This window comes from Paroedura picta, chromosome 4, assembly GCF_049243985.1.
Source record: "Paroedura picta isolate Pp20150507F chromosome 4, Ppicta_v3.0, whole genome shotgun sequence".
Taxonomy (NCBI): Eukaryota; Metazoa; Chordata; class Lepidosauria; order Squamata; family Gekkonidae; genus Paroedura; species Paroedura picta.
In genome coordinates, this window is record NC_135372.1 from 143883052 (window position 1) to 143905813 (window position 22762).

General features: G+C 53.0%; 1 protein-coding gene across 2 annotated transcripts in view; it reads left to right on the top strand.

The window, feature by feature from the left end:
- Positions 1-1673: 1673 nt before the first annotated feature.
- Positions 1674-22762, top strand: part of TTLL9 (tubulin tyrosine ligase like 9) — a 37395-nt gene continuing 16306 nt past the window's right edge. For both annotated transcript variants that reach the window (XM_077336055.1, XM_077336056.1), the window contains exons 1-2: positions 1674-1769; positions 11066-11112. In XM_077336055.1, the coding sequence (XP_077192170.1) occupies positions 1755-1769; positions 11066-11112 (62 nt within the window). In that variant the 5' untranslated portion in view covers positions 1674-1754. The remainder of the gene's footprint in view (positions 1770-11065; positions 11113-22762) is intronic.

Genomic DNA, 22762 nt, shown 5'->3' on the forward strand with positions numbered 1-22762 from the left:
TGCGCAGTGTGTGAGAGGGGGAGGCCGACGGAAGACGCTGTTCCAGCAGTGGAACGTGTGTGCAGGGGATGGCAACGCATCTGGTTACTGCCTCAGATGTCACAGGGCAGAAAATAGAACCTGCCAGAGAGAGGACACCTTGGGTGGGAACGGGAGGTCTTTGCAGAGACAGGTGCTCAGGACCCGGGGGGGGGGGGGAGGAATAAGGGGGGGGCAATTGGAAGCATCCGGGGGCTTTATTTCCACCTGCACCGTCACTCTGCAACCCCACAAAAGGAATTTGCTGCTGGAGGATGTAGGGATGGGTCACTAGCAAAGGGGATTAAGAGATTCCTCTACACCAGGGGTAGTCAAACTGCGGCCCTCCAGGTGTCCATGGACTACAACAGGGGTAGTCAAACTGCGGCCCTCCAGATGTCCATGGACTACAATTCCCAGGAGCCCCTGCCAGCGAATGCTGGTAGGGGCTCCTGGGAATTGTAGTCCATGGACATCTGGAGGGCCGCAGTTTGACTACCCCTGTACTACAAGTTCCCATGAGCCCCTGGCAGCGTTCTCAGGCAGGGGCTCATGGGAATTGTAGTCCATGGACATCTGGAGGGCCACAGGTTGACTACCCCTGCTCTACACCCTGTTGGCCCTGCAGAGGAACTGGCTGGCCCCTGGGTGAGACGGGAGGCTGGACTAGATGGACCCCTGGCCTGATCCAGCAGGGCTCCTCGTCCCTCAGGGAAGGGTGGCATAGAAACTGGGAAACAAACAAATAAATATGCCAGACTGTGGCAGCATTCATGGGCATTGTGTCACAAGCAACAAGGCAAAAGGGCAGCCCACCCTCTCATGCTTCCCACTGGACCCCTTGAATGGCCCACCTGCCCCTGCAGAGACCCCTGAGAAGGAGCTCCTCCCTGCCAGGCATGCAGCAGCACCCTGGTCATCCGGCCACGTCCCCTCCTTGGGCCAAGAGTCACCTAAAGGTGGCAGCTGGGTGTGGCAGCTGCTGCTCTGGCTGCATGATTTGAGGCATTTCCTGGGTCATCACCCAAAGGGGACACCTCCGAGGCCAACACCTCCTCCTTCCTGGGTACTGGGCCCCAAAACGGCACCTTCTTTCCTGCCTGGTCTCCTGCAGAGGGGAGAATGGCAACTTTCCCCAAACTCCCCTCCCCCAATCAGCAGGGATTTCCCCATAAGATGGCACCCCTATCTAAGGTTGCCAACCTCCAGGTGGGGTCTGGAGATTTCCAGAAATTATACCTGCTTTCCTGCCTTGTGCAGGGGGTTGGACTAGATGGCTCTTGGAGATCCCTTCGAACTTCATGATTCCAGACTCCAGGGCTCAGTTCCCCTGGAGAGGATGGCTGTTTGGGGCTGCTGCGTCCCCCTTGACCAGATCCAGCGAACCACCCCCTTTCCCCATGAGAACTGGGCTCTGCAGACTGGAGAGGAGCCCGGGGAGGCAAGCCCGACCTGCAGCGGCACCTCCGCCCCAGCGTGAGCGAGCCCTCTGTGCATGCTCGGCAGCCCTCTTGCCAGCCCACGGCCAACGGGCTGGAGGTTACCGCGGACGCCCAGCGCGAGCAGAGCCCGGCAGGCGGCCAAGCGCCGGCGCGGGAAATGCAGCCCAAGCCCCGCCCCGCCGGGAAGCCCCGCCCACCCCGCCCGCGTTCGGAAGGCTCCGCCCCCGCGGCCTGCTCGGGTTGCCATGGAGACGGGACGCGCCGGACGGAGGCGGCTGGAGGCTGAGGGGCGCCATGGCCAAGAACAAGGTGGGGGAGGGGGAGGGGGAGGGGAGGGGTCGCCCCCCCAGGGGGGAGGGGGCGCGTGGTCATGATTGACGCCTTTGGGTCCCTGCATGCCCATTTGGATAGAAACACGTGCGTGGGTCCTCCAGATGTCCATGGACTACAATTCCCATGAGCCCCTGCCAGCGTTCGCTGGCAGGGGCTCATGGGAATTGTAGTCCATGGACATCTGGAGGGCCGCAGTTTGACTACCCGTGGATGGATACCTGGATCTGTCTCTCTCTTTCTCTCTCTCCCCCTATGTATATGGATATATATCTTCTCCCTCCAGGCCAGGCTGGATTCTGGGATTTTTGGTGGTGGGAGGGATCATTTGGGCATGAAATTGGGGTCACGGTGGGTGGGCAGGTAGGGATTTCCTGCATTGTGCAGGGGGTTGGACTGGAGGTACCCTCCAACTCTGATTCTTTTGTATACAATAGAATGTACATACATAGATTTAGATATGGGTATATAATATCTATCTATCTATCTATCTATCTATCTATCTATCTATCTATCTATCTATCTATCTATCTATCTATCTATCTATCTATCTATCTATCATCTATCTGGGTATATAATATCTATCTATCTACCCACCTACCTACCTACCTACCTACCTACCTACCTACCTACCTACCTATCTATCTATCTATCTATCTGGGTATATAATATCTATCTATCCATCCATCCATCCACCCACCCACCCACCCACGCATCTATGTATAATTTATTTATATTTATATACCACTGTCCCCAAAGGAGGTTTGCATAAAACGGGAACAATACAGATAACTCAGTACATAATACCTAGAAATAGATATAAGATATAGATATGTAATTTTCGGGGAAAAAGACAGAAATGTGAGGCGGATACAAAAGAGAGTAGGGGTTTCATATAATATAACAAATCGTATTATCCCAAAATCTATGCAGTGTTAGATTCAAATGGGTCGCCGTGTTGGTCTGAAGGAGCACAATAAAATCAGAGTCCAGGGACACCTTTAAGACCAACAAAGATTTATTCAGGGCGTGACAAAGAGTGCTTGCACTCGGAAAGCTAACGCCCTGAATAAACCTCTGTTTGTCTATGCAGTGTTGAGTGTCTAAAACAAACAGGCAAAAAGGAATTCTTTCCCCTTGCCTTCCTCATAATCTTTATAATAATCCTTATTAAGATTTCTTAATTAGATTGTTTTATCACTATGTTATCAATTTTCATCCTTACTTTGGACACGGTGTGACACAACGCATCACCCCCTTGCATGTCACCTGTGACATTTTAACTATGACCATCATATGTCAAATTAATAAAAAACTTATATATCTCACACTAAAAAAGTTCAAAAATAACTATATTATTATTCAAATTCCGCTTCCTTATGCATGAATTTTCAGGTTTTATTCTTATTCTGCTTTAACATAATATCTGCTATATATGTATATAATTTTAGATAGCTTCACAATACTGATTCTTATCAATTTGTAGCATCAATTTGCAGCATGTGACAAACGGCATCGCCTCTACATGTCAAATGTGACATATTAACTACGACCATTAATATATCAAATAAAAAACCATTATATCTCTCTCACTAAAAATAAAAATATTATTTTTCAAATTCCAGTTCTTTCTACATTAATATTCAGATTTCTTTCTTATTCTCCTTTAACATTGTAATACATTTGCTGTATACTTATATACTGTGTTAGATTGCTTCTCAATAATTGACATCTTTGTTGCTCTGCTTTTTTTCTCATGGAGGAGCTCCCCTTCCGGATCAGGACCAAAGCCCCATGGATTGGTTTGCTTTTGTAGCAAAATCCAGATCAGCCAAAAACTCTTCTCTCCAGCCAGAAACTGGCCATAAAACACTATAACAATGAAATGGTTTTTAAAAAAAGAAAGAAAAATCCACACACACAGGTGTGTAGTAATGAGTGAAGTCATAAACACTCAACATAATTAATTGATTGATTCAAAACGCACCCACTGCACTTCCCTGGCGGACTCACATCCAAATACCAGACAACGTTAACATTGCTTAGCTTCCAAGATCTGATAAGCTTGGGCCTGACAACCCAGTCCAGGGCTGTTCTCACAGACTGCTTAATATTGCAGGTCTACTCCTTCTCTGTAAAATGCAAATGGAGATTCGTGATATGAGACTCATCAAGTCTAATGAGAAAGAGGCCTCTGCCTAGAGCAGACTTTCACAACCAGGGTTACATGACAGCCCTGGAAGTGGGTGGTAATTTAATTTTAATATATTTTAAACATTTGTCAGGTGTTATGACCATATATGGTCATGTGAACCCATTTCCCCCCCCTCCCAAAATGGCCAATGATGGGTCTGGGTTGGTGGGAAGGGGAGGAGCCTAAGTGGGCGTGTCCACAGCTCTGCTTCCCAACCACATTCTGCACAATCGTGCCCCTTCTGGGGTTTCTTTAAGTCTGAAGAATGTTCCAGGGATTTCTCAAGGGTAAAAAAGTTGAGGAAGGCTGGCCTAGCCTCATGGACCGATCAGTCGATCTCTTTAAGAATCCCGCCGTTCACATTTTGCAGATCACGTTCCTTTGGATCGTTTTGTCCACCCCTGAAACGTTCACCAAAGAATGTTTCGAAAATTCAGCACACATGAGCCGACAAACATTGCGTGGGCGTCGGTAACAAACACGTTTTGTACAGCCATCACTGTCACACACAGAAATATACAATCTGGTGGCGGGGGGGAATTTAATCTCTTCCCGGTCGCAAAAATATTGCCGTTTGGATGTTCAGAAAGAGTGATGTTCGCACAATAGAAGCAGGAGATTGAGGGGAGAAGAAATGCACGCGTAGGCTGGAGCCCTTCCAAGCACGCTGTTGTGTCGATGTGACCTTTGCATGCCATAGTTGAAGGATAGAGGGGGTGGAGAAGGCCGGCCTGCCCTCTGATTCTTGTGCTTCTGGCTCTTAGCTACTGCTTTAGAAAGTTCCAGGGGGCAGGATTGGCCCTCCGGCCTGTATTCAGGGTCCTCTATGACCCCATCTTTCTCCACCTTGTCTCCCTGGTCCCCAGCTCTGCATTGCTTGTTTTCTGCCTCCAGATTCACCCAGGTTTTGACCCCAGGCAGGACTTTTCTTTAGTCTGGTGCCTGCCCTTCTTCTCACTTTTCCTTGGCTTGGTCAGATTCTCATTCTGGTAAGTTGGAGATGCTTGCCTTGCATGGGAGACCCAGCTGACCCGCACTGGCCAAGGGGAAAGTGAATATAAGAATACAGATCAGGTTGAGTAGCCAGTAGAGTCTAGTAGCACCTTCAAGACTTGAAAGGGTACAGAGGAGAGCGACAAAGATGATCTGGGGCCAAGGGAACAAGCCCTATGAAGAGACGTTGAGGGACTTGGGAATGTTCAGCCTGGAGAAAAGGAGGTTGAGAGGGGACATGACAGCCCTCTTTAAGTATTTGAAAGGTTGTCACTTGGAGGAGGGCAGGATGCTGTTTCTGCTGGCTGCAGAGGAGAGGACACGCAGTAATGGGTTTAAACTTCAAGTACAACGATATAGGCTAGATATCAGGAAAAGAATTTTCACAGTCAGAGTAGTTCAGCAGTGGAATAGGCTGCCTAAGGAGGTGGTGAGCTCCCCCTCACTGGCAGTCTTCAAGCAAAGGTTGGATACACACTTTTCTTGGATGCTTTAGGATGCTTAGGGCTGATCCTGCGTTGAGCAGGGGGTTGGACTAGATGGCCTCTATGGCCCCTTCCAACTCTATGATTCTATGACTTAACAAAGATTGTGGCAGGAGAGGAGCTTCTGTGGGTCCCTGCTCACTTCTTGGAAGAAAGATCAGGATGGGTAGCCGTGTGGGTCTTTCCATAGCAGTATATAAGAGCTAGAGTCCAGGAGCTCCTTAAAGAGGTAACAATATTTTTGGCAGTGCAGGAACTTTTGTGAGTCATTGCTTGCTGCTTCAGAATATAGGACATGCCTGCTGGTTAGACCAGTGGTCTCTAGTCTAGACCACCCTGTTTATTTATTTATTTATTTTATTTAACTAAATTTATATACCACCCTAAGAGCCTCTTGTGGCGCAGAGTGGTAAGGCAGCCGTCTGAAAGCTTTGCCCATGAGGCTGGGAGTTCGATCCCAGCAGCCGGCTCAAGGTTGACTCAGCCTTCCATCCTTCCGAGGTCGGTAAAATGAGTACCCAGCTTGCTGGGGGGTAAACGGTCATGACTGGGGAAGGCACTGGCAAACCACCCCGTATTGAGTCTGCCAAGAAAACGTTGGAGGGCGTCACCCCAAGGGTCAGACATGACTCGGTGCTTGCACAGGGGATACCTTTACCTTTATATACCACCCTCCCCAAAGGCTCAGGGCAGTTTACAGGAAACAGGAAAAAGATACAGATAACCTATGGTAACAACAGGTGATAACAGCAATAACATGACAACAGCAATAACATTAGAGAATGATGGAACTTCAAAAGAGCCTCAGCTCACCTCTTACTGGGACCCAGTGGGTCGAGCAGATTCATGGCAGTAGCAGTATTGGGGTGGGGGGAGCTTGGGGGCCAATTGGAAGCGATGGTTTGGGTCGGCCTCAACCAAATGCCTGGCGGAGGAGCTCCCGTTTGCAGGCCCTGCGGAACTGTCGTCCAGGGAAGCTTCAGACTGGTCCTGCCTTCAGCAGAGGGTTGGACGAGATGGCCTGTATGGCCCCTTCCTCCTCTAGGATTCTGTGACCCTGTCCGTACAGCATCCTGTCTCACACGGTGGGCGCTCAGGGGCTCCAGAGGGATAAGCAAGCAGGACATGGAGGCCAAGGCCTTCCTTAGATGCTGCTTCACAGCAATGTCAACTTAGGGCCTTACTTCAGTGGCCATAGGCAGTAGCTATTGATGTCTCCTCCATGAATTGGTCTAAGCACCTGTCACAGCCATTGAAGGTCATCCCGACACCCACTGGCCCTGCAGTCCTGCACGAGCACTTCCTTTGTTCTGTGCAAAGGTCGGTCTGTTGGGGAGGGCTGTGGGTCAGTGGCAGAGACTCCGCTTTGCATGCAGAAGATCACAAGTTTAGTCCCCTCCACTTAAAAGGGACCGGGCAGAAGGTGAAGCAAAGGACCCTTCTTCACCTGGGACCCTGGAGAGCTGTTGCTGATTAGAGTGGCCCCTACTTGATGGACTAAGGCTCTGATTTAGAATCATTGAATCATAGAATAATAGAGTGGGAAGGTACCTCCTGGGTCATCTAGTCCAACCCCCCGCACTGTGCAGGACACTCACAACCCTCTTGCTCATCCACTGTCACCTGCCACCCCCTTGAGCCTTCACAGAATCATTTATATGTTTCATTTATATTTATAATGTTGTAAGGTGCGAAGCTGTGTCCGACCCATCACAACCCCATGGACAATGATCCTCCAGGCCCTCCTGTCCTCTACCATTCCCCAGAGTCCATTTAAGTTTGCACTGACTGCTTCCGTGACTCCATCCAGCCACCTCATTCTCTGTCGTCCCCTTCTTCTTTTGCCCTCCATTGCTCCCAGCATTAGGCTCTTCTCCAGGGAGTCCTTCCTTCTCATGAGGTGGCCAAAGTATTTCAGTTTCATCTTCAGGATCTGGCCTTCTAAGGAGCAGGCAGGGCTGATCTCCTCTAGGACTGACCGGTTTGTTCGCCTTGCAGTCCAAGGGACTCGCAAGAGTCTTCTCCAGCACCAGAGTTCAAAAGCCTCAATTCTTTGACGCTCGGCCTTCCTTATGGTCCAACTTTCGCAGCCATACATTGCAACGGGGAAGACCATAGCCTTGACTAAATGCACTTTTGTTTGCAGGGTGATGTCTCTGCTTTTTAGGATGCTGTCTAGATTTGCCATAGCTTTCCTGCCCAGGAGCAAGCGTCTTTTAATTTCTTTGCTGCAGTCCCCATCTGCAGTCCCCCATTTATAATATACTGCCCTTTATTTATTTATATACTGCCCTTCCGTGAAGGCTAAATGTATGAATCTGTATAATCTATTTATCCTCTACCTCACTGGGTCTTTCTGAATTCTCGTGCGATAGGAAAAGGAGAACGATCTCTCTTTCCTTTCTCCATCCCAGGCATAAACCTGTCTCACCCCCTTCCCTCAGTTACTTCTTCCTCTGGCCTTTCCTTTTTGCCTTCTCGGTAGTGGTTCTCTGGAGAATTCCTTCCTACCTGGAGCAATGGGGTCCACATCTAAAGAGCTCCAGCAGCGCACCATCTGGATGTTTTGTGGGGAAAGGAACAGAAGAGGGTGTGTGTGTGTGTGTGTGTCCTGGTGGCCGTCAGGGACTACAAAGAGGAGAACTAGGTTGTCCAGTCAGGCTGGAAACATACCTGGACCATCTAGTTCAGGGCCTAGGGGAATGGCATAGGAAAAAGAAGAAGAAGAAGAAGAAGAAGAGTTGGTTCTTATATGCCGCTTTTCTCTACCCGAAGGAGTCGCAAAGTGGCTTATAGTCACCTTCCCTTCCCTCTCCCCACAACAGACCCCCTGTGATGGAGGGAGGCTGAGAGAGCCCTGAGATTACTGAAGAAGAAGAAGAAGAGTTGATTCTTATATGCCACTTTTCCCTACCCGAAGGAGGCTCAAAGGGGCTTACAGTCGCCTTCCCTTTCCTCTCCCCACAACAGACACCCTGTGAGGGAGGGGAGGCTGAGAGAGCCCCGATATTACTGAAGAAGAAGGAGAGTTGATTCTTATATGCCGCTTTTCTCTACCCGAAGGAGTCTCAGAGCGGCTTCCAGTCGCCTTCCCTTTCCTCTCCCCACAACAGACACCCTGTGGGGTGGGTGAGGCTGAGAGAGCCCTGAGATTACTGAAGAAGAAGAAGAGTTGGTTCTTAGATGCTGCTTTTCTCTACCCGAAGGAGGCTCAAAGCGGCTTCCAGTCGCCTTCCCATTCCTCTCCCCACAACAGACACCCTGTGAGGGAGGGGAGGCTGAGAGAGCCCTGAGATTACTGAAGAAGAAGAAGAGTTGGTTCTTAGATGCCGCCTTTCTCTACCCGAAGGAGGCTCAAAGCGGCTTCCAGTCGCCTTCCCTTTCCTCTCCCCACAACAGACACCCTGTGGGGTGGGTGAGGCTGAGAGAGCCCTGATATCACTGCCCGGTCAGAACAGTTTTATCAGTGCCGTGGCGAGCCCAAGGTCACCCAGCTGGTTGCATGTGGGGGAGCGCAGAATCGAACCTGGCATGCCAGATTAGAAGTCCGCATTCCTAACCACTACACCAAACTGGCTCTCTGGTTGCATGGGGCCCTGCTCCAAATTTTCTCCTCTGCACTTGCACAGGAATCCTGGATCTCAGATCCGGCTGGCTGTGTGAAATGCATCCTTCATATAAGTTTTATTTGCATAGCTGCGGATTCTAAGATGGATAAGCAGCCGTTGCTGCCAACAAAGTACATTTCCTGCCCCCCAGCCAATTAACTGACTGACTTTCAGCCGGCTGATAAATTAATTAGATAATTAAATGTACATGTTGTGTCACCTCAATGAAGATATTTTGAAGCACTCAGAGGGAGGTGACAGCATGTCAAGAGCAGGGGATGATTTAAAATTTAAAGCAGGTTGGCCGGCAAGCACATCGCAAGCTGCTGATGCCACCTCTGCTCCTCTCCCAGCGGCACCTGCCTTCCCATTCCCGGGCTCTGTGGCCCCAATTTCACGGCCGCCTCCAGGAAGAAAGAGAGGAAACCCGCCCTGAGTCTGTTGGCCTAGCGTGGCTGGTTGAATGCAGATGAGCATGAAAAGAGAGAGAAGGAAAACACACACAGAGATCATCTTTCATGGGGAGAGATCAAGATGGTTAGCCACGTGCCTGGCTGTAGCAGGAGAAAAGTGCAAGAGTCCAGGAACACTGTACAGACTAACAAAATTTGGGGCCGGGGAGGGGCTTTCAGGAGTCATGGTTCCGTTCCCCAAAAGAGAGCCAGCTTGGTGTCGTGGTTAAGAGCGGCGGCATCTCATCTGGCAAGCCGGGTTGGATTCCCCATTCCTCCTCCGCATGCAGCCGGCTGGTTGACCGTGGGGCTAGTCGCAGTCCTGATGGAACTGTTCTCACAGAGCAGTTCTCTCAGAGCTCTCTAGGCCCCATCTCCCTCAGAGGGCGTCTGTTGCGGGTAGAGGAAGGCGACCGTACAACACTTGAAGACTCCGTCAGGTGGTCTCTTCCTTCCCACCACAAACTTTGTTGCTTTCTAAGGTGCTCCTGGGTTCTTGCTTTTTCCTACTGCCAGAGATCACCTTGTCACCTTTCAATGTCAGCTGAGTGATCATGGGAGCAGGGCTGGGACAAACTGTCCTCCTCTCTAGGCATGAGAATCAGTCCCCAGGTCCACACAGAGCTGGAGGGACAGTTCTGATTTGTCAGTCTCTGCATCTCCTGTTGCCAAGATCTCCAACTGTTTGAAGGGACTGTCCTATAAAGCAGGGGTAGTCAACCTGTGGCCCTCCAGATGTTCATGGACTACAATTCCCATGAGCCCCTGCCAGCAAATGCTGGCAGGGGCTCATGGGAATTGTAGCCCATGAACATCTGGAGGACCACAGGTTGACTACCCCTGCTGTAAAGGATGGAGCAGAGTTGTTTTCTGTTGCCCCCTGAGGTCAGACCAGAACCAGCAAGTCTGAAATTAAACCAAAAGAGATTTTGACTTCCAGACAGGGCAATCCCTCGGTGGAACAGGCTTCCTCAGGAGGTGGTGAGCTCCTCTTTTTTGGAGGTGTCCAAGCAGAGTCGGGATGGCCATTAGACAGCAGTGCCAATTTAGACTGTGGACTTGGCTGGGAGGGCAGGAAGGGAAAAGCTGGGGCTTGGCTTTCGTGGCCCTTTCTTGGGTGCTCAGGGCAGTGCTAGTCCCCCCTCTGGAAGCAGGAAGGAATTTTCCTCCAGGCCAGATTGGTCCAGGGATCCCGGAGATTTTTTTGGGGGGGGGGGTCTTGCTTCCTCTGGGCATAGATCAGTGGTCACTGGGGTTGGGAGATGGAGGGCATTTTTGAATTTCCTGCCTTGTGCAGGGGTTGGACTAGATGTCCCTTGATGCCCCTTCCTGCTCTATGTTTCGAGGGACCAGCATTGAGTTTTCAGGACCTGGTCCCATGTTTATAGTCATCAGCTGTACACAGTTCTGATTCCTCAGCCCCTGTGCCTTATTGGAAGCCCCCTGGGATTTCTTCAGCCCCCAAAGGGGGTTCATTGCTTTTTCAGCATAATTTATACGTCTCCCGTTTCACTCACTCACTTCTCTGCTTATCTTGTTGCAGAACGTAAACCACAAAGCACCTTACGGCTCCCAAAAGCTGAAAGAACGGTGAGTTCCCCCCCCTCCCCTCCCCTCCCCTCCCCTCCCCTCCCCTCCCCTCCCCTCCCCTCCCCTCCCCTCCCCTCCCCTCCCCTCCCCTCCCCTCCCCGTCCTATAGCTTGAAAACGCTTTCCTATTTCTGTGTAAATGGGAGAACAGGGAAGTGTTTTGATGGACTGCTGGGTGGAGAGCAGTAAGATATTGTTCTGGACAGAAAACCTCAGAAGGATGCTGGTATGAGGAACCTGTGGATTCTCTTGTGGCTTCTAAAAGCTGAATTGTGTTCGGCACAGGCAAGAGACAGAGCCAGACAGGGGAAGCAAGCTGAGAGCTCTGGATAAGCATGTCTGTCGCCCCCCCCCCCCGGTCCCCTCCCTGTATTTATGCAATGCTAACTGCCTTCTGGAGCATATGAGAAAGCTTCAGAAGAAAACCAGCCTGTGTTTCATAGATTACTGCAGAGCTTTTGAAAAGTTATGGTCTGTTTGAAAAGAAATGAGTGTGCCACAACATCTGATGCGCAACCAGTACTTTGGGCAGGAGGCGGCCGTCTCAGAACAGGAGAGGGAGCAAGTTTCCAATTGCCAGAGTTGTCAGACAAGGATGTATTTTAGAATCATAGAGTCATAGAGTTGGAAGGGTCCTCCTGGGTCATCTAGTCCGACTCCCTACACCAGGGGTAGTCAAACTGCGGCCCTCCAGATGTCCATGGACTACAATTCCCAGGAGCCCCTGTCAGTCCCTGTCTCTCATGGGAATTGTAGTCCATGGACATCTGGAGGGCCACATTTTGACTACCCGTGCCCTATACTATGCAGGACACTCACAACACTCTCGCTCCTCCACTGTCACCTGCCACTCCCTTGAGCCTTCACAGAATCAGCCTCTCCATCAGATGGCTCTCCAGCCTCTGTTTTAAAATCTCCAAAGACGGAGAACCCACCACCTCCCGAGGAAGCCTGTTCCACTGAGAAAATGCTCTCACTGTCAGGAACATCTTCTGGATGTTTAGACGGAATTTCCTTTGGATTAATTTGATCCCATAGAATCATAGAGTTGGAAGGGACCTCCGGGGTCATCTAGCCCAACCCCCTGCACTAGGCAGGCCACTCACAATCCTCTCGCTCACCCACTGTCACCTGCCACCCCCTTGAACCTTCACAGGATCAGCCTGTCTGTCAGATGGCTCTCCAGCCTCTGCTTAAAAATTCCTAAGGATGGGGATTTTATTTTATCTCCCCGTCTGTTCTGCCTGTATGCAGAACATATCATAAGGAAAGCTTAATTAGATTTAGATGAAGGCGGAATGAAAATTTGTGGAAGGAGCATTACTAGATCAGCTATACAGATGACACCACACTACCGGCATGAAAGAGTGCAGGCTGGAAACAGCCACTGATGAAGGTTAAGGCAGAAAGTGTCAAAACTCCACGTGGCAGCCTTTTAAATCTCTCTTCTAAGCCGAATGCTTATTCATTTCATTGCGTGCACATTAGTTCTTGTCTTGTGGGTCACGGAGACAAGCTTTGACTCACGAAATCTTTTGCCCTCAAAAGACTTGTCGACTCCCCTGAACTCAGATCCTGCTCTTCAGTTACCGCCCAACAGGGCTGCCTGCTGAAATCATCTTCCTGGAAGAAGGGGCAGCTTCTGAGGGTATACTCTATGACAGGGGTAGTCAAACTGCGGCCCTCCAGATGTCCATGGACTACAATTCCCAGGAGCCCCCTGCCAGCGAATGCTGGCAGGGGCTCCTGGGAATTGTAGTCCATGGATATCTGGAGGGCCGCAGTTTGACTACCCCTACTCTATGATATACCATAGAGATAACGTCATGGCTGACCTTCCTCCCTCTAACAAGTTCTGCCCTTTTCAGGTAGTGGCTCTAAATCTGCAGGAATTCCCCAAAGCTAAGACTGGGTAGGATACAGAAGGTAGGATACAGGAGAACCACAAACCTGAGGCAAGGATGTTAAAGTGGGGTGCCGAGGTTAAGAGCCTCTAATCTGGAGATCCAGGTTTGATTCAAGGGACCCAAGGGACCAAGCCCTACGAAGATAGGTTGAGGGACTTGGGAATGTTCAGCCTGGAGAAAAGGAGGCTGAGAGGGGACATGATAGCCCTCTTTAAGTATTTGAAAGGTTGTCACTTGGAGGAGGGCAGGATGCTGTTTCCGTTGGCTGCAGAGGAGAGGACACGCAGTGATGGGTTTAAACTACAAGTACAACGATATAGGCCAGATATCAGGAAAAAGTTTTTCACAGTCAGAGTAGTTCAGCAGTGGAATAGGCTGCCTAAGGAGGTGGTGAGCTCCCCCTCACTGGCAGTCTTCAAGCAAAGGCTGGAGACACACTTTTCTTGGATGCTTTAGGATGCTTAGGGCTGATCCTGCGTTGAGCAGGGGGTTGGACTAGATGGCCTGCATGGCCCCTTCCAACTCTATGATTCTAGGAATTTGGAAGGTGTTTCAGATTGAGCACGATAGGCCACAAAGCTCGCACCCCCCAAGTTCTACATCTCTTGCTGGTGACTTAAAATGGTCCACTCCAGTGGGCAGGCCTGAGGCCCAATTGAAATCCCACACCGGCTATCTGCTCATCCTCCCGTCTCAAGATCATGTTTGCAGTTTGTGACTCTCTAAGAGCCTCCTGAATCCGAGTGGAAACACATTCCCGGTAGGCAGAATGAAACTTGACTTGCGATCTTGCCCAGCGTTCCCTGTGGGATGCGGCTCAGCCAGTACACTTCCTTGGAACACAGCAATGAAAGTCTTTCCTGCCGCTGATGGTACGTCATGCTTAGAATGAAAGGACAATTAAGCAGATGAGCACCAGTGCCTCATAATTAGAAGGTATTTCCTGGTCTAAAGAACCGCAGAAACACTTCCGTGAACCCGAGGGAATATTAGACGAGGCTTTTTTCAAACAACATCCCGTGCAAAAAACTTCTCTTGAGGCTCTGAGGTGCTTCATGTTTGTGACAAGAGCCCTGCTGGATCAAACCAGAGGTCCATCTAGTCCAGCCTCCCGTCTCACCCAGGGGCCAGCCAGTTCCTCTGCAGGGCCAGCCACAGGGCAGAGAGGCCGAGGCCTTCCCCTGAGAAGACCCTCAGAAGAGCCCTGCTGGGTCAGGCCAGGGAGGGTCCCCTCCAGTCCAGCCTCCCGCCTCACCCAGGGGCCAGCCAGTTCCTCTGCAGGGCCAGCCACAGGGCAGAGAGGCCGAGGCCTTCCCCTGAGAAGACCCTCAGAAGAGCCCTGCTGGGTCAGGCCAGGGAGGGCCCATCCAGTCCAGCCTCCCGCCTCACCCAGGGGCCAGCCAGTTCCTCTGCAGGGCCAGCCACAGGGCAGAGAGGCCGAGGCCTTCCCCTGAGAAGACCCTCAGAAGAGCCCTGCTGGGTCAGGCCAGGGAGGGTCCCCTCCAGTCCAGCCTCCCGTCTCACCCAGGGGCCAGCCAGTTCCTCTGCAGGTCCAGCCACAGGGCAGAGAGGCCGAGGCCTTCCCCTGATGAAACCCTCAGAAGAGCCCTGCTGGGTCAGACCAGGGAGGGTCCCTCCAGTCCAGCCTCCCGTCTCACCCAGGGGCCAGCCAGCTCCTCTGCAGGGCCAGCCACAGGGCAGAGAGGCCGAGGCCTTCCCCTGAGAAGACCCTCAGAAGAGCCCTGCTGGGTCAGACCAGGGAGGGTCCCTCCAGTCCAGCCTCCCGTCTCACCCAGGGGCCAGCCAGTTCCTCTGCAGGGCCAGCCACAGGGCAGAGAGGCCGAGGCCTTCCCCTGAGAAGACCCTCAGAGGAGCCCTGCTGGGTCAGGTCAGGGAGGGTCCCTCCAGTCCAGCCTCCTGTCTCACACAGTGGCCAACCAGTTCCTCTGCAGGGCCAGCCACAGGGCAGAGAGGCCGAGGCCTTCCCCTGATAAGGACCTCAGAAGAGCCCTGCTGGGTCAGGCCAGGGAGGGTCCCCTCCAGTCCAGCCTCCCGTCTACCCAGGGGCCATCCAGTTCCTCTGGAGGGCCAGCAACAGGGCAGAGAGGCCGAGGCCTTCCTAAGGACATCAGGAGAGCCCTGCTGGATCAGACCAGGGGTCCCTCCAGTCCAGCCTCCTGTGTCAGACGCACAGGAAACTCACAACAAAACTTATTCAAAAGAAAATAGTTTTATTGATTAGCACTATACGCATTGGACTGAAAGTCAAATCTGACTCGAAGCCAGATTTGCCTCAGCTTATCAATACATTTCTCCCGCCCAAAACTTGACAGTTCCCAAGGAGGGGGGTTAGTGAGAAAAGACATATGTGAAACAACAACAGGATTCCAAACTCACATCCTTGAGAGAATTGACAACAACCCTGTGTGCCCATAACAAGATAAGGTTAGAATAACATCACTATTCTATTTTATTGCTACAAACTACAAGGCCGGGGCTAGCAGGCGCCAGGTTCAATTAAGCAGTATAACTGACATGGAGGAACTCAGGCTAATTTATGACAGAGATTCTACAATCCTGACATCCCTCCGCATTAAAACTAACTTCACTCCTCCATCTAGCCGGCATCTACTGGGCGAGGACAATCCGGGAATGCCCGATGGAAAGCCCGGAGGAGGCGGGGTGCCTTCACATTCCTTGCCTCCACCCACTCTTTGTCCCCCGAGGGGAAATCTTTCCAATCGACCAGATATTGAAGGCGACCCTTGTGCAAACGAGAGTCTAAAATTTGGTTGACTTCATAGTGGGTGTCTTTATCGATGAAAATTGGCACAGGCTGGTCTGGAGGAGGGTGCCACTCGTCAGGGACCGGAGCTCTCCGCAGCAGGCTGGAATGAAAAACCGGATGCACATTCCTATAAGTCTTTGGTAAAGCTAGCTCAACAGTCACAGTATTAATCAGTTTTATCACTTTAAATGGCCCCACGTATTTAGGGCCAAGTTTCTTTGACTTCTGTTGGCACCTCAGGTTCTTAGTAGACAAATAGGCCAGGTCTCCCACTTTCCAGTCAGGTGCAGGTACTCTTTTCTTATCCGCTTGAGCTTTATAGGCTTGTTTTGCCTCCTTGAGGCTAGCTACAACTTCTGGCCAACCTGTACTGATGGTGGCTGCCCATTTATTTATGTCAGGAGCCTCAGTGGAGTGGAGCTCCCAGGTGGGGGCTGTTGCTAAATCAGTCCCATACACTACTTTGAAAGGTGATACCCCAGTTGAGGCGTGAACCCCATTGTTGTAGGCAAATTCAGCCATCGGTAATAAAGAGACCCAATTGTCCTGCTGGTGATTGATGAAACAACGTAAGTACTGTTCCAGGATCTGGTTTACCCTTTCGGTCTGGCCATTTGATTCAGGGTGATAGCCTGAAGTGAGGGCTTGCTCCACCCCCAAAAGTCTCAGGAGTTCCCTCCAAAACTTAGAAACGAACTGGGGGCCCCGATCCGTCAGGACACGTGTCGGGATCCCGTGCAGACGTACCACGTGTTCAATGAAAAGAGAAGCCAATTTTGGTGCTGAAGGCACCCCCGTGCAGGGAATGAAGTGAGCCTGTTTGGAAAAAGCATCCACTACCACCCATATAACGGTGTTCCCATGGCTGGGAGGGAGGTCCGTAATAAAGTCCATAGTGACATCTGTCCATGGACGAGAGGGGGTGGGCTGTGGTTGCAATAGCCCCTTTTTCTTGCCTCCAACCGGTTTTGAGGCAATACAAATAGGGCATCCCTGCACATATTTCTCCACATCTTTGCGCAGGGACGGCCACCAATATTGTCTCCTGACTAGGTGCAAAGTTTTTACAAAACCAAAGTGTCCAGCAGTTTTTGCGTCGTGGCAAAGTTTCAAAACTTTTCCCCTGGCCGCCACAGGAACAAAGAGTCTCTCGCCCTTAAAAAAGAGCCCCCCCTTCTCAGTCAGATCAGGGCGGAGGGAGCAAAACTCCGGATCTTGTGACATCTCCTTCTGGACCCAGCCCCCTGGGATGGGCGTATCAGTCTTTACGTGGCTGCGCGTCACAGCGGCCATCCCTAGTTGGGCGGGAGTGAAAACGGTGTCCACCAATGGGTCTCGTTTGCTGTTGTACTGGGGCAGGCGCGATAATGCATCTGCCAAAAAGTTCATTTTACCCGGCAGATGCTTTAGGGAGAAGTTGAAACGGGCGAAAAACTCTGCCCATCTCATTTGCTTGGCGGAAAGCGATCGGGGCTGCTTAAGTGCCTGAAGGTTTTTATGATCCGTCCAGACTACAAATGGGATCGCGGATCCTTCTAGCCAATGCCTCCAGGTGGAAAGGGCCAATTTTACTGCAGCCGCCTCTTTTTCCCAAATTGCCCAATTTCGCTCTGCCCCTGAGAATTTCTTTGACAGATAGGCCAGCGGGTGTAACTTTCCGTCCTCCCCCTCTTGGAGGATCACGGCCCCCATTGCTACGTCCGAGGAGTCTACTTGTACAGTAAATTGCTTAGAAGGGTCAGCATGGGCCAGTACGGGTTCGGACGTAAACAATAACTTTAGTTTGTCGAATGCGTTTTGACAGGGGGGAGTCCACAGAAGGGGCGTCCCCGGGCGGCTCGCCGTTTTTCCCCCTTGTTTGGTTTTCAACAAGTCAGTGAGGGGCAGCGCCACTTTGGCAAAATTGGGGATGAAAGTCCTGTAAAAATTAGCGAACCCTAAGAAACTTTGCAGTTGCTTCCTGGTGCGGGGAGGTTCCCAAGCCAGCAAGTCACGCACCTTGCCAGGGTCCATCTCAATCCCCGCTTGGGAGACACGGAACCCCAGAAACTCCACCGCATCGCGGTGGAACTCACATTTAGACAGTTTAGCAAACAATTGGTGCTTTCGCAAGCGGTTGAGCACTTCGCGTACCAGATCAGCATGACTCTCAACATTCTCAGAATACACAAGAATATCATCAATGTAAACCAACACCCCTTGGTACAATAAATCATGCATAATTTCATTAATCATATTCATGAACACGCCCGGAGCGCCGGCGAGGCCGAACGGCATTACGGTGTACTCAAATTGCCCCAGGGGGGTGTTAAAAGCCGTTAGATATTCGTGCCCCTTCTTGATCCGAACTCGGTAATAGGCTTCCCTCAAATCCAATTTTGTAAAAATTCGTGCCTTCCCCAAGTGGCCCAACAAGTCTTTTATCAGGGGGAGCGGGTAGGCATTGCAGGTGGAGACCGCATTCAACCCACGGTAGTCAGTACACAAACGTAGCGAACCGTCCTTCTTTTTTACAAAAAGGACCGGGGCCGCCAATGAAGATGTGGCCGGTCTAATAAAACCCCTCGCCAAGTTCTTATCCAAAAATTCCCTAAGCTCCGCCATTTCCCGGGGGCTCATGGAATAAAGTTTGGCTTTGGGGAGTGGTTCCCCTTTCTTTAATTCAATGGCACAGTCAGTTTTACGGTGGGGGGGCAGTTGGTTGCACTCTACCTCCGCGAACACATCAGCAAAGTCTCGATACTCAGGAGGGAGCGCTGTCCCCCCCGATCCCAAAGCGGCCACAACCCCCGTCAGTGGGGAATCCCGCGGTCGAGCGTGCTGCTCGCAGGCGGGAGAGGTAAAGTCCACGGTCCCTTCTTTCCACTTCACTAGGGGGTCATGTTCCTTCAGCCAATCCAACCCTAACACACAAGGGAAGGCAGAATGAGGGGCTACCAAAGGCTGGATTTGCTCCCAATGTTTTTTTATGTCCAAGTCCATTGGGCGCGTTTTCGCCGTGGCCTCCCCTCCGGGAGCACATTTCCCATCCAATTGGGTGATGGGCAAGGGTTCCCTCAGCGGCACCTTTCCCACCCCCAAAGTCTCGGCCAGTGCTGGGCTCACTAGGGATTGGGTGCACCCTGAGTCCACGATACACCGGACTCCCACTGTTTTCCCCGACTTGGGGTTGGAGAGCTTGGCAGGTAGGAGTAGTAAGGGGGAATCACTCACCACGCGTTTGCCCCTGTTGGCGGCCTGCTGGCGGGGCGCCTTTACAGCAGACCGTCCCCGTTTCCCGACTGCTCCTCGGCTTGATCCTCGTCCTCCAGCCCGCTTCCCTCCTCCGAGTCGTCCACTGCTGGCACGGCAGTCACCGGCGCCAGGAGAGACTTGGCACTTTTCTTGGGAGTGGGTTTCTTGGCAGGCTGGGCTTTCGGTGGGGCGCTGCTCACGGCCCTCGGGGTCGCTGTTGCTTTTGAGGGGCAGTTTGCGAGAAAGTGCCCCGCTTGGCCACAACCCAAGCACAGCCCTTTTTCCATGCGCCGGGAGCGCTCAGACGGCTCCAACTTGGCTCGGGGCTTGGTTTTCGCCGGGGTGGAAGTTTTCGCCACGGTTTTGCCTGCCAGGACTTGCACCATCGAAGCTCGCTCCAATCGATTTTCCATCTCCCCAGCCAATTGGACCCAACCTTCGACTGTAAGCGGGTCTTCCAGGAGGAGGCATTTGTCTGCCAGAGTAGGATTGAGGCCCCCCACAAACGACAGCACACGTTGGGGCTCCGTCCAGTCCGGCACCGAGGAAGCCAGCTCTTTAAACTCCCTGGCGTACTCGACCACTGACAACTTCCCTTGTCGGTGAGCCCTGAGTTTCTTCTCCGCGGTCTCTCGCTCGAACGGTTCCACGTACATCTGGCGCAGGGCTCTCATGAAATGGTTGTAGTCACGAATGGCTTGGGGGTGATAGCGGTACAAGTCCACAAACCACTTGGCTGCTTTGCCTTCTAGGGCTTGGCCCACGAAGCGCACTTTCTCAGCATCATCCTGGAAAGTGAACCCCATTTCCATCATGTAGGCCTGGAGGTGCACCAGAAACGTAGGAAAATCGGAGGGGTCTCCGGAAAACTTAGCCTTGAATTTATAGGTGCTCCGCATCTCCACACCCCGGAGGTGGGCTGGTAGGCGCCCCGGGCCCCAATCCGCCGGTGCCGGGGCCGGTGCTGGGGGTCTTGCACCGCGGCCGATGCCTCGTCCTCTCCCCGCCGCCGCTCTTGCTCGTTCCGCCACCCGGGCTGCCTCCGCTGCTCGCGCTGCCGCTCGCGCCGCTTCGCGCGCCGCTGCTGCCGCTCGCGCCGCTTCGCGCGCCGCTGCTGCCGCCGCCGCCTCGGCTCCCGCAACGTCCGCTGCCGCCGCCGCTGCTGCCGCCGCCGCTGCGTCCTCGCCTCCGTCCGCGCCGTCTCCTCCGGCTCCATCGCCGCCCGCGCCGCCTTCGTCCTCTCGCTCCTCGCCCTCGCCTTCTTGTTCGCGTTGCTCTCTCGCTCGCGCCTCTGCCTCCGCCTCGATTTCCAGCTGCGCCCTGGCCCTGGCCAACGCCTCAGCATCCGCTGCCGCTTGCGTGTCCGCCATGCCGTGCTCCCGCAGTGCAAGCCCACCACTCACTCGTCGCAGGCTGGTATCGTGCGCACCACCACCACGCACTTCCTTCAGCAGGCGTTGCGTTCGGCGCTTCTCCTCCGGATCCAACCGACCCGAAAGATCCTGCAGCCAGTTAGTCACCCTGTCCAGCTTGTACTGCAAGTCCTGTGTCTCACCCACAGGCTCCAGCGCGTAGCTAGGCAGTCCCAGGTGCTCCGGCCACCTCTCGTCCCCAGTAGGGCGGTCGTATTTTGACAATCGCCTGCGCTGGGTGACGTGTCGTTCCAAAAATTCCTCGGGCCCCGGGGTTGTCCCCGAGATTGCCCGCATCATGCCCGAGCTGTGCGGGCCGGCACTCGCGCCGTCGCCCTGGGAGAGGTCCCAATCCAGGCCCTCTCCCTGCTCAGAAAAAGTATGTCCCTCGCCCTGCATTTTGCAGGTGAAAGGAGTTGTGAGATTTGACTTGATGTCAGACGCACAGGAAACTCACAACAAAACTTATTCAAAAGAAAATAGTTTTATTGATTAGCACTATACGCATTGGACTGAAAGTCAAATCTGACTCGAAGCCAGATTTGCCTCAGCTTATCAATACATTTCTCCCGCCCAAAACTTGACAGTTCCCAAGGAGGGGGGTTAGTGAGAAAAGACATATGTGAAACAACAACAGGATTCCAAACTCACATCCTTGAGAGAATTGACAACAACCCTGTGTGCCCATAACAAGATAAGGTTAGAATAACATCACTATTCTATTTTATTGCTACAAACTACAAGGCCGGGGCTAGCAGGCGCCAGGTTCAATTAAGCAGTATAACTGACATGGAGGAACTCAGGCTAATTTATGACAGAGATTCTACAATCCTGACATCCTGTCTCACACAGGGGCCAGCCAGTTCCTCTGGAGGGCCAGCAACAGGGCAGAGAGGCCGAGGCCTTCCTAAGGACATCAGGAGAGCCCTGCTGGGTCAGACCAGGGGTCCATCCAGTCCAGCCTCCTGCCTCAGGGGCCAGCCAGTTCCTCTGGAGGGCCAGCAACAGGGCAGAGAGGCCGAGGCCTTCCTAAGGACATCAGGAGAGCCCTGCTGGGTCAGACCAGGGGTCCATCCAGTCCAGCCTCCTGCCTCAGGGGCCAGCCAGTTGCTCTGGAGGGCCAGCAACAGGGCAGAGAGGCCGAGGCCTTCCTAAGGACATCAGGAGAGCCCTGCTGGGTCAGACCAGGGGTCCATCCAGTCCAGCCTCCCGTCTCACCCAGGGGCCGGCCAGTTCCTCTGCAGGGCCAGCCACAGGGCAGAGGGGCCGAGGCCTTCCCCTGAGAAGACCCTCAGAAGAGCCCTGCTGGGTCAGGCCAGGGAGGGTCCCTCCAGTCCAGCCTCCCGTCTCACCCAGGGGCCAGCCAGTTCCTCCGCAGGGCCAGACACAGGGCAGAGAGGCCGAGGCCTTCCCCTGAGAAGACCCTCAGAAGAGCCCTGCTGGGTCAGGCCAGGGAGGGTCCCTCCAGTCCAGCCTCCCGTCTCACCCAGGGGCCAGCCAGTTCCTCTGCAGGGCCAGCCACAGGGCAGAGAGGCCGAGGCCTTCCCCTGAGAAGACCCTCAGAAGAGCCCTGCTGGGTCAGGCCAGGGAGGGTCCCTCCAGTCCAGCCTCCCGTCTCACCCAGGGGCCAGCCAGTTCCTCTGCAGGGCCAGCCACAGGGCAGAGAGGCCGAGGCCTTCCCCTGAGAAGACCCTCAGAAGAGCCCTGCTGGGTCAGACCAGGGAGGGTCCCTCCAGTCCAGCCTCCCGTCTCACCCAGGGGCCAGGCAGTTCCTCTGCAGGGCCAGCCACAGGGCAGGGAGGCTGAGGCCTTCCCCTGAGAAGACCCTCAGAAGAGCCCTGCTGGGTCAAGGCCAGGGAGGGTCCCTCCAGTCCAGCCTCGCGTCTCACCCAGGGGCCAGCCAGTTCCTCTGCAGGGCCAGCCACAGGGCAGAGAGGCCGAGGCCTTCCCCTGGGAAGACCCTCAGAGGAGCCCTGCTGGGTCAGGCCAGGGAGGGTCCCTCCAGTCCAGCCTCCTGTCTCAAACAGTGACCAACCAGTTCCACTGTATAGCAGACAACAGGGCAGAGAGGCCGAGGCCTTTATAACAACATCAGAAGAGCCCTTTTGGATCAGACCAGTGGTCCATCTAGTCCAGCATCCCATTTCACACTGTGGCTCTCCAGATATCCATGGACTACAGTTCCCACGAGTGGTTCCCCAGTGGAACAGGCTTCCTTGGGAGGTGGCGGGTTCTCCATCCTTGGAGATTTTTAAACAGAGGCTGGAGAGCCATCTGACGGAGAGGCTGATTCTGTGAAGGCTCAAGGGG